Genomic DNA, 12,868 nt, shown 5'->3' on the forward strand with positions numbered 1-12,868 from the left:
TCTTAATCAATCTGTTTAAAGTCCACAGGGATTGACGAGTGAATGTTTATTTGACACCTCCCCCCTGCTTTTCCTCCCCATCCCCCTCAATCCCACTATTATTCATAGGGAATCTCAGAAGTGCAGTGCTGATCCGTAATGAAGCAGCATATGGATGAAGCATGTGATATTCTAGGATCTATACAGTCTTATTGATTAGAATGTGAAAGGCATCAGCAAGCTGTAAACTGGATCTTCAGCTTCCGCCTTAACCGTATCATTTTAAACAGATCAAACAGAGGCTTCAACACAATTCATTCATATTTATAAGCAAAGCCTGTTATTTTTAGCATAAGGGATTAGAACTCAAAAGCTCGACCTGTACCGTTTGTGCTACCAACATTTTTTTGCTCTTCTAAGCGATCAGGCTTACTTGAGAATGGCAGGAGATAATATAGTTTTAAAAAAAAAATTGTACACAAAAGTAAGGAATGAAATATACTGTAATAAAGGCTTGGAAGTCTCTTTTAACTTGAATCAGCAAGCAACCATCTAGCAATTCATCTAGCTGAAATTCCCTAACAATCACTGGAAATATCACCTAACAACACCCTAGAGCACCAAAAGGCAACTCCCAAACAATCACCCAGAACACCCTATCAACCACTTAGCATTGCCCTACAAACCACCTAGAACACCAAAGCAGCCATCTAGTAGAAACAAACCAAAGCATACGAGAATCCACATAGCAAGGCCCTGTTTACACCTGGTATTAAGATGCATTTTTTGTCAATTCAGTCTAGGTCTCAAAGGGGAAGAATAATTCTGTGAAATTTCTGGTAATTTACCCTAGTATGGGAACTTTTTCACAAGATGCAAAATACTCACCAATGAGTACATTTTGCTGCAGTTTCCAACAGAAATGAACACTAGAGGCGGTAAAGCAGCAAGAACTTTTAATCGTTTACACAGTTTTGATTACAGCTCCATTTGTTTTGCTTTCCGGATGTAACAAGCTTGCTCGATAGCTCAGCTGGCACGGAATTGGACTTAGAATGTGGAATCCTTGGGTATGAATCCTGTGAAAAACATGACACATGAAAGAGCTGAAAGATGAGAGATCAAAAAACAAGCTAAAACAGCACACTTGTGATTGTGTTTTTACATCACATTCGCTTTTGTTCATACTATCGGGTAGGTTTAGGTGTAGTACAGATGGTAAGTTATTTTAAAACGTCATGGAGCATTAGAGTTATTGTGCCACTCAACGGACATTTCAGAACTGCGGTGACACATACAAAACGTGTCACCATAAAACGTACCACCATTCAGTGGACATTTCACATGGAATATGTCACAAAATGTAATCAAAACTGTGTAAACCATTAAAAGTTCTTGCTGTTTTACCATCTCTAGTGTTCATTTCTGTTGGAAACTGCAGCAAAATGTACTCATTGGTGAGTATTTTGCATCTTGTGAAAAAGTTCCCATACTAGGGTGAATTAGAAGAAATTCATTAGAAACACATTAGATCTGATAGCTTTTATTGTGATGTTGTCGAATGCATTCAAACAGCCTCTAAAGCCTCTAAAGACCACCTTTCCTCTGCCTACCGATCTAATTCTTAAACAGTACAGGATGTGTTGTGAAGCACACTAGCCAGATGGGATTTCAGGTTTGCTGGCTTAAATTGTAAGTTTGGTTTGAAGGCAAAAAAATGTAAAAAGCACAATTATGTCTTAAGAGTCCACCCTCAGTGTTTCGCATAGTTTTTCAGCTATAAGAGGAAAAAGAAAGCTGCTGCTCTCCATATCATTTTGCAGTTGTCTCCTTTTTCATTCATAACTTCACTACTTTAGGAGTTCATTCCTATTGAATTTGCTTAAACTCTCACGTGGTGCATTATGGGATTGAAAGCGGTGCAGGGAAAGTGTTGAGAGTGGCCGAGAGCTTCAAAGAGGTTGGGCATTCCTTGACTTTATGCAAATATCGAGCAAAAAACCAGGCGACAACCAATCGCTGTGACAAGTGGACAAGGCAAGATTTTGATGTGTGTTTCCAAGTGTTTGCTGAACTGGTTGATTACTGAGCTGACATCACCTGTTGTTGAAAAAGTCATGTTTTATTTATGCCTCTCTCTATAGGCTACATTTCATCATTTTGAATTTTAAGTTGTACCTAGATGGTGCCAGATGGTTACAACCTATATTTACGTTTTAAAGTTAAGCGCCCTCTAGTCGGCATAAAAATAATGACAGTGTCGTTTTGCATCTGCCATCATAAAATTACGTTTGACTGTCATGATCTATGAAAATATGTGTTTATTTGAATGCAATGTGTGGACTTTTTACATGGTCCCTTACCCAGCATTTGTCCTAATTCCATTTTGCAAAACACATTTACATTTAAGCATTTGGCAAATGTGTTGAAAAGCAGTTCAGAGTGCATATACTCTTTATGAGCATGTGCATTCCCTGGGATTGAACCCATGATCACATACTGTAATGCAATGCTCTAACAACTGAGCTACATGAAACTCGAATTTTATAAATAAAAGGGTACAATGCATTAAAGGGGTCCTATTATGCTCTTTTTCAAAGTCTTGATTTTGTTTTGGGGGTGTACTAGAACATGCTCTCATTGCTGCATCACTAAAGTTAGTGAGTGCCACCTCGTCCCTACCCACCCCCCAGCAATTCGAATTTCCGTAGGCAGGATTAATTTGATGATATTCTAATGGACAAGTGACATCACTGCATGCGGAAAACAAATGTTGTAATCCAAAGGAGCCGTTCATTGTAGTTCTTGGAAAGAGATTTTTAACAATACAGAATGGAATATCTCCCTTTGGAGTGGACTTGTAACTTTGTAGATCCTTTTTTTGCCCAAACATACACACCACACACTGACTAAAATTCAAAAAGTGAAAAAGCATAATATCGCATCATGGACAAAAAGCGTCCTGTTGTCCATGATGTGATGGGTTGTCCAACTCTCCGATGTGTTGTATTTCAGGGATTTAACAAACAACTTATATGGGCATATTGTTTGGAGGAAATGTTGGCAACACTTCTTCCAATGCTCTTCCAATTGCATAAATTGTGCGTTTACATTCCATCTCCGTTATTACGAAACCCACGACACACAACAAAAACTACTCCAGTACTATGGTGTCCTCCATTCACCGGTTTTTGACGTTGTATATGCAGCGAATAAAGACGTTGTTGTCGGCTGCTTCAAAGTTCCTGCTTGCGGTGCAAATGCAACCAGGAAAATGGTCCGACGGGGGCTCTGCTGGCTAGTTCTTTGAACATAGTTATTAGAACTATGCGGTGTGAAAGCCCCTACACCTACCCAGACCCTCCCTTCATAGAAATCAGGAAAGTGGTCGAGAATTAACAAAAGAGATGAACGATCTATGGTTTATCCATCCAGTTGAAGCATCTTGTTTTTTCAGGGGTCACACTTAGGCAGTGTAAATCACAGTTTGGTCCTGTTGTAACTCATCTTCTCTCTATATGGAGAGAAGTCGAAAAGCAATCACAAGAAGTTACAATCCAGCACAGACATTCCCCTATTTTTCACAACAATTGTCTTTTGTCATGAAATGTCTCCTTTCACTGTCCACAATGGGTGCACAACAAAGCAAATACTTTGGGTGATATTTATGATGATAGTAGTATGAAATCTTTCAGAACATCAAAAACCAATTTAATCAACCAGGTACCTCTTTTCATGTTTTTACGAATCAGATCGGGTTGGGTTTTAGGTTTGTATATTTGTTCTTGTATATCTTCGAAAAGATCTCAATAAAACAGCTGTTAACAAAAAAAAAGAGAGAAAGAGAGTTGAATGACTTGACTTGAATGTGTCTCCCTTGTCTACTTGTGATCTAATCGACCAAAACACATCTTAATACCAGGTATAAACAGGGCCCTGGCAACCACATAGTAATATTCTAGAAACCACTTAGAACACACTACAAATGACAAAGTACATAGCTGACGATTATCCAGGACACCAGTGTTGGGCATGTTACTTTTAAAAAGTAATTAGTTATAGTTAGTTACTTCTCACAAATAGTAACTAATTTAGTAATTGAGTTACATCATTATAAAAGTAACTAATTACCAGGGAAAGTAACTGAGTTACTTAAAAAAAAAAAAGTTCAAATATGTAAAATAACTTAGATGCCCCCAATATTAAATATGTTAAAGGGGTCATCAGATGCTAAGTTCCCTTTTTCATGTTGTTTGAACATTAATGTGTGTTGGCAGTGTATCTACAAATCTACCCTATAATGATAAAAATCCATGCAGCGTTTTTTAATTAATCTGTAAAAATAATATCCCCTTTTTCAAATCGAGCCGTTCTCAGATGCCTGTCAGTGTGGCGTCACACCCACAGAGGCCACTCCCACAATAGTTGATTGACATGAGCGATTTACCTCGAATCAGCTGTCACAGTCCGCCCGCTTTGTTTCGTTGCCGGAGCAGGGATGTAAGTTAGACAAGAATATCTCTGATTGAGCGTTTGAGGTGTTGTGTTGCTGGATGTAATAATGAACATAGTGGTCGTCATTTACTCCTGACATCTGAGCCGCTGAAGATGCAGTAGATCACGTTTGTTTGTGAAGGGAATGCACCTCCCGATCTACATATATCCGTCTATGTTCGTGCGAATCATTCATGATCCAGCTTCACTTACTGCAAAAGTGAGTATAAGGGTTCTTTTTATGAATCTTTGCGATCGCCTTTCCTTATAACGTGGTAGTTAGGAAGTTTAGCGGCTAAACGCAGCTAAATGCGGCTAAAGTAAACAAGATCGTCATTCCATAGCGAGAACAGAGGGGCGGGGCGAACAGAGCTCATTAACATTTAAAGGAACAACCCCTTAGAATGAGATGATTTCTGCAGAGCTCATTTTGACAAGGTAAAAAGGGTGTTGTTTTACAAAACCACTGAGAATTTTTAATCAAAGTATATTAGAGACTTTTCATTAAGACCCTAAAGTCTTCAGTCAGTCAAGCATTATAAAATTACATTATGATAATTTAGCATTAAACTTTAGTCATTAGAACTTTAGTAATTAAAATGACCACGTATGAATGCATACTTGTCATGTTGGCTGAACTTAGGAATGGTGGTGGTGCTTACTGTAATTTAGTTTTTCTATAAAAACGGGAAAAAACGTAAAATAATACTGATGAGATGACAAAACTACTACGAATTCTACTACAAATAATATAAAACGCACCAAGGATTAATGAGCTGCTGTGTTCATGAATATTAATCACGCTGTCTGTGCTCGCTCAAACTGATTTGCTGAAATGTTAACAGAGGCAATAATAGGTGAGCGTCAGCCAATGAGATTGCCGCTTGCGCATTAGTTCCACCTACTACCGGAGAAACCGGCAGTTCTTAAAAGCTGAAGACAGGAAACTACAGCAAAGAATATCGTTTATGTAGCTTGTCAATTCTGCGTGATATATAAGACTCTTTCTGTGCGTGTGTGAGACAAAAGCAACGGTTAATCATGTGTCTTCACACTAGAGTTTATGGATCGTCAAAAACAGGTACGCTGCGCATCCATTCAGATGAACTGAAAAATAAAATGATTATAATATTTTAATAAATTATAGTAATGTCGCATTTTATTGTCAGTAATGGTAACAGCGTTGTAATGGGGAAACAGTAATTAATGTTTAATAAATATGATTTTATTTGATTCCTCCTAAATTCATTCTTAAAAGATTATAATTATTATTATTATTTGCCTCCATGAGGTTCCAATTCCAAATTCTGACAGAAATTCTGTCAATCCTGTACACATTCCTTTGATATTTTTTGACAAGAGTGTGAATGCACCTGATGGCAAACTGTCTATTCAGATCAAAGTCAGAGACAAAAATATCCACCCATACCAGCTGTCCAAATATGTACTACAAACATTAAAACTGTGCTATGCTAATGCACAGACAGTGACGTCTTTTCATTTAAAAGCTTTTATCATATAAATGGATCACTGCAAGAAATAAAGCAGGCAAATCTTTTTTTACTTTCTCTTCCCCTGATGTCAGCATAGATGCTGTGTGAACTGTGATGACACCAACAGGCCAACAGAATGAGAATTAAAACCCAAACATACATACAGCAGCACAAAAACATAATGAAAACTCGCACACACAGATCAAACACACTATGTGATGCACAACACACACACACACACAAAATCCATTTTAGCAAAATCCTTTGTCTGCTTCTAAAAGATATGATACAAAAGGATAGGGGATAAAGGGATAGATGGATGGATGGTTTAAGGTGGATACAATGCCTGTGAGGACACAAGGATGCTGGCCTAAACACACACACACACATTCCACACCATTTGAGGTGGGATCGCATTTCAAAAGCTCTCCAGAGCCAACTTTTGGGCAGGACACCAAATAGCTGTTAAGAGCCCGTCCTTAACAAACATGTGAGAGAAAGCTAATAAAGACCATGTTTATGTGGCTAAAGAAAACAGTAGCTTCCTTTCATTTCACCTCCTTTTCTTCTTTCATTCATTCGCTCATGTGAGAATCAGTTCACGGGGACGTAACATCGGTCATGTGGTTGGGACGAGATTCATTTAATCTGACCCACAATGCACTGAGAGTACAAACAAGATCAAGAGGCTTTAAGACAAAAGCGCTTAAAGGAACAGATTTGGGAGCATTGTTAAAGGAATGTTCTGGGTTCAATACTAGTTAAGCTCTATCAACAGCATCTGTTTTGATGACCACAGACAACAATTTAGACCTTTTTTTTTTAAACAAAAATTGAGTATTTCACTTGCAAGCAAAGTCTATGGGACAAAGCAATGATGTTGGATATTGGATAAACCTAAAATACAAACTCTTTTGAATATAAATGCTATACATGCTTAAATAAGTCTAGTTGGATTAAATTGGTTTTTAACATTTTGTATCCAGTATTTATGGCAATGAAAAATATTCAGCCAGTAAATAAATAAATAAATAAATTGGTTTCATCTTAAATGGTTTCAGAGGGGCCATAGTCATTGACCAAGGCATGACATTTAATTACTGTATTTAATTACTGTTCCAATGGCACATTTTGACTGTGTCAGCATCTGTTTTGTATGAAAGCTTGTTTCCACTTGGAAATAGAAAAAAATAGAAACAAAAAATGACTTTTTTCAGAATTGCAAAATATGAAGTCAGAATTGCAGGATATAAACTTTTTTTGGAAAAAAAATTCATAATTGTGAAATAAAATGTCACAATTACCTTTTTATTCAGAAAAAAAAAAAAAACAATTGCGAGATGTAAACTTAGAATTCTAAGAAAAAAACTGAAATATCTCACAATTCTGAAACAAGATCAGCAACCCACATTTAATTTAACTTTTTGTCCAATTTTGTTATTCTCCAAAATTAAAATTCGGTTTCAGTGTTTTGGTTAAAAAATATATCTTGGTGCATCACTAGTATCTAGTCTTTCAATGAACAGTATAAAAGTAGTCTCACTGTTACTTGTAATATTACTCATAAAACTTATATTACTTACAAAATTACTTATAAATGTAGTCTCACTTAGTGTAACATGATATTACTCATAAAACATGTATTACTTATATTATTTATAAAAGTAGTCTCACTATTGCTTATAATATTACTTGTAAAACTTATATTTCTAATAATATTACTTAAAATATTCTCACTATTACTTATAATATTACTTACAAAACTTATATTACTAACATTACTTACAAAATTACTTATAAAAGTAGTCTCACTCACTGTTACTTATAATATTACTTATAAAATGTAGAGTATATTACTTGTAATATTACTTATAAAAGTAGTCTCACTGTTACTTATATTACTTACAAAACTTATATTATTTACATTACTTACAAAATTACTTATAAAAGTAGTCTCACTGTTACTTATAATATTACTTACAAAACTTATATTTCTAATAATATTACTTAAAATAGTCTCACTATTACTTGTTTTATTACTTACAAAACTTATATTACTTACAAAATTACTTATAAAAGCAGTCTCACTCACTGTTACTTATAATATTACTTATAAAACTTATATTTCTAATAATATTACTTAAAATATTCTCACTATTACTTATAATATTACTTGTAAATCTTATATTTCTAATAATATTACTTAAAATATTCTCACTATTACTTATAATATTTCTTCGAAAAATTAAATTACTAACATTACTTACAAAATTACTTATAAAAGTAGTCTCACTCACTGTTACTTATAATATTACTTATAAAATGTAGAGTATATTACTTGTAATATTACTTATAAAAGTAGTCTCACTGTTACTTATATTACTTACAAAACTTATATTACTTACATTACTTACAAAATTACTTATAAAAGTAGTTTCACTGTTACTTATAATATTACTTACAAAACTTATATTTCTAATAATATTACTTAAAATAGTCTCACTATTACTTGTTTTATTACTTACAAAACTTATATTACTTACAAAATTACTTATAAAAGCAGTCTCACTCACTGTTACTTATAATATTACTTATAAAACTTATATTTCTAATAATATTACTTAAAATATTCTCACTATTACTTATAATATTTCTTCGAAAAATTATATTTCTAATAATATTACTTAAAATATTCTCACTATTACTTATAATATTTCTTCGAAAAATTAAATTACTAACATTACTTACAAAATTACTTATAAAAGTAGTCTCACTCACTGTTACTTATAATATTACTTATAAAATGTAGAGTATATTACTTGTAATATTACTTATAAAAGTAGTCTCACTGTTACTTATATTACTTACAAAACTTATATTACTTACATTACTTACAAAATTACTTATAAATGTAGTCTCACTGTTACTTATAATATTACTTATAAAACTTATATTTCTAATAATATTACTTAAAATAGTCTCACTATTACTTGTTTTATTACTTACAAAATTACTTATAAAAGCAGTCTCACTCACTGTTACTTATAATATTACTTATAAAAGTAGTCTCACTATTATTTATATTACTTACAAAACTTATATTACATTACTTACAAAATTACTAATAAAAGTAGTCTGACTGTTGCGTATAATATTACTTATAAAAGTAGTCTCACTATTATTTATATTACTTACAAAACTTATATTACATTACTTACAAAATTGCTAATAAATGTAGTCTCACTGTTACTTATAATATTACTTATAAAACTTATATTTCTAATAATATTACTTAAAATAGTCTCACTATTACTTGTTTTATTACTTACAAAATTACTTATAAAAGCAGTCTCACTCACTGTTACTTATATTACTTATAAAACTTATATTTATATTACTTATAAAAGTAGCCTCACTATTACTTATAATATTACTATAAAATTAGTCTCACTGTTACTTATACTATTAATTATAAAACTTATATTACTTATAATATTACTATGATTTAAATAAGTTTAAAATACACATGACAATTAAAATATGCATTGTAATGCAAATATAGCACAAGCTATATTTTTTGACTGCTTTCCCATAGACCTTTCATTATAAGTGCATTCAGTTTTATGTTTTATAATTGATGGACCAAGTCAAAATTATTATAAAATACAACTGAAAAGCTTTCTTGTGTAATAACATGACAAAACGTAAATGTGAAAGTTATGCTTGCTTTGTTTATTTATTTCTTTTTTAATTCTTTATTTTTGGGGAGTTGAAAATATGACACACAAGATTTATTTCCATTAAAAAACTAGCGGAAACATCTGCTAGGCAACTGAAGCGAAACGGTCAAAATTAATGAAATTCATTATTTGTGTTCTCAAATGACAGAGTAAAAGCAAATGCCTACCAGTCACTGAAAAAAAACAGTCAATGGTGTTGACAGACTGGTCAAGCATGGAATCGCTTCTGCTGATAACAGGGAAACACACATTGAGCCAGAATATACACTCCCTTCACCTACTGCATGTCAATCTGAGCGAAACAGGCCAGAAATTACTCTCTTCTATTGCTACTGCTCTTTCTATTTTTTCAGACATCGTGTGTGTGGTTAGCATCCGTGAGTTGAGCTTGTGGGTCTAGCATTTCTAATCCATCTGTATGCATGAATGAATGAGTGACATGCGTGTGTCCGTGCACTTAATGCATTGGTGGTCCCTTAGGTAGCAGGAAAACAGCCCAGTCTTTCTACTGCATGCTGGGATTAGTTCAGAGCTACCGGGTGTGTGAAACAGGGCGAGAGGGGGTTAACCCAACATCTGTGCCTCTCCAGATCTGATGAAGCTTTATATGAGCAGTGACACAAACATGCTTTACGTGAATCAGAAACCAGCGCTATTCTGGAAATCTTTTTATTACAGCCTGTATATAATGAAACCTTGCCAAGCAATAACTGTATTGTAACAGAAGAATGATATGGCAATATGTGTGCAACAGAAGATATTAAAGCAAACAATCAGTTCTCTGAAGTGTAATTGAGTTGTCTAATCAAACGGCTTGAAAGCAAATATAAGGTTCCTCTATATAAACCGCTTGTGCACTCACATCTCAGACTTTCTCTTAGGAGGGCTGAAAAAAAGTGCTTGAACACTGATAATATTTTGCTGGCAGAATGTAACATTAATTAAAACAAGCCGTCCTAATTGGGTAAAAAACATGTTTGAATAAACATAATTATCTAGCATTCCTTGGGGGAGACTTTGTGATTATGTAATTTGTTTCCTCATGTTTTTCCTTAAAGGAAACAACATATTGCTATATAAAGGGCTTCATATTTTGCATACAAACTGTTCTTTTAATAGAATAGTTAACACACTGCTAAAAATGTACTGTAAATGGGTGCCGTCAGAATAAGAGTCCAAACAGCTGATAAAACATCGCAATAATAGACAAGCAATCCACACGATGGATTACTGTGATGTTTTAATCAGCTGTCTGGACTCTCATTCTGACGGCACCCATTCACTACAGTGGATCCACTGGCGAGTGATGTAATGCTACATTTCTCCAAACCTCTTCTGCTGAAGAAACAAATTCACCTACATCTTGGATGGCCTGAAAGTGAGTACATTTTTATTTTTGGAACTAAACTTACTAAATTTACACCATCACACACTTGAAAGGAGAAGGAATTAGGAAAAGGACATGATAAGAGGAAGCCAGGATAAAGTGAGGCAAGGTCTTGCTGTCCGTTTCAGCACCACGCTGAGCGCTACTGCGGATATACTATGATTACATATAATTGCCCGGGGCCAAGGGAAAACATATATTTCCTAAGATTACATAAAAGCCCTTGAGATCACTGTAAGCATGCGTGTGAGTGCTTTGATTCATCATGTAGGATGTCAGGTAGACTTTATGCTTATGTCCAGATACAAACCCATGAACTCTAGCTGACATTCCCTTCAGCGGGTAGAGCGCAATGTCAACATGATGGGCAAAAATAAATCTGAAATCTGAAAAACCCACAATGTGTGAGTCAGGCTGCACCAGTCACCAACTTTCTGACCAAAACATTTACATGGCATTCAGCAAAAAATATAAATAGCATCATAGGATACAGCAAAAAAAAAAAAAACATAAATAGTACAGCATACTATATGGTATTAAATACTAGTATAAAGAATAACAGTATAAAAGCTCAAATTGAAGTTTTTAACCACTTTGAATTTAATTACTGATGAAGAAATCTAAGTTAAGAATCTTGCATTTTAAAAAAATGTGAAATCGGATGTAGACAATGATGTTAACATCATATTCTATACTGATTAGTATTAGCATAAGAAGGTATTAGTAAATAGTACTGTAAATATTGTGTAAACAGTGTAAAGAAGTATACAAAAATATTGCTCTTACAGTATAGTCTAGTCTAGTACAGTAAACAGCGGAAGTCATAAGTATTGTCTACTGCAATGCATGTGACCATGTAAATAAACGATACATCGTTTACATGTGGCTGCACTATGAATCACATTATAAGCTTACCGTCTACAGCCATAGTCGGTACAAACGCGTATCTCTCCGTGATTGCTTTAGTAGGTGCCTGCCATGGTCACTGGTGTCCGGTCCGGTAGAAGAGAGAGCCGGTGCTCCTGAACGACACCTCCGAGCGCACAGATCTGCTGTGGAGCAGGAGAAATCAGCGCACGCGTCCACATATAAACCCGACAGAGGGATGACAGTCATTCGGCTCCCAGAGCCTCGGGCAAGTTTAAACTCCTCCCTCTGCTTTCTCACCTTAGCGCTGAACGCACTCACACGCGGCGGGCGCGATTCACTGATTACACAAGTGGCAGTGGAGATGAATGACAGTATGCAGTCAGTGCAATAATACAAGCCTGTCATTTAAACTACATCTAAACCAGCACGTGCTCGAGGGAGAGTGGAACATATGGAGCAAACGCATGAGAGCGAGTGACAACATAAATATTTGTTGACAGTTAGGCAAAACACAACTGCTTTTGTCACGGGATGAAATAACACGGAATTAATTAACACTTCATAACGTTCATATTACGTAAAGCTACACTATGTAACTTTTTTTAATAAAAGAAAAAAATATAATGAGAGTGAAAAAAAAATGTGAGAGCTATCGGGACGGATTTCACGGGAAATTGCACACATATGTCATTCTCCGGTGTGCACAGAAAATACAGAAATGCTTCAACTGTGGGTAGCAAAACTTAAACTGAAGCTGGCTATTAAGTATGGCTTAATATATCGTAAATGATGTCTCTTACTGAAATATGTAGTAGAAAACCTATGAAAGATTTATGTTATTTTAAAAATCAAATCGTTTTATACATATTATGGACTGTGGGGGGCGCCATTATTTTGATGACGTC

The 12,868-nt window shown here is 34.5% G+C and overlaps 1 protein-coding gene across 1 annotated transcript in view; it reads right to left on the bottom strand.

Annotated features, from left to right (window-relative positions):
• Positions 1-12,230, bottom strand: part of samd10b (sterile alpha motif domain containing 10b) — a 114,753-nt gene extending 102,523 nt beyond the window's left edge. The window contains exon 1 of the mRNA XM_051096883.1: positions 12,009-12,230. Within this exon, the coding sequence (XP_050952840.1) occupies positions 12,009-12,021 (13 nt within the window). The 5' untranslated portion in view covers positions 12,022-12,230. The remainder of the gene's footprint in view (positions 1-12,008) is intronic.
• Positions 12,231-12,868: the final 638 nt, after the last annotated feature.

Source organism: Labeo rohita, chromosome 23, assembly GCF_022985175.1.
Source record: "Labeo rohita strain BAU-BD-2019 chromosome 23, IGBB_LRoh.1.0, whole genome shotgun sequence".
NCBI lineage: Eukaryota > Metazoa > Chordata > Actinopteri > Cypriniformes > Cyprinidae > Labeo > Labeo rohita.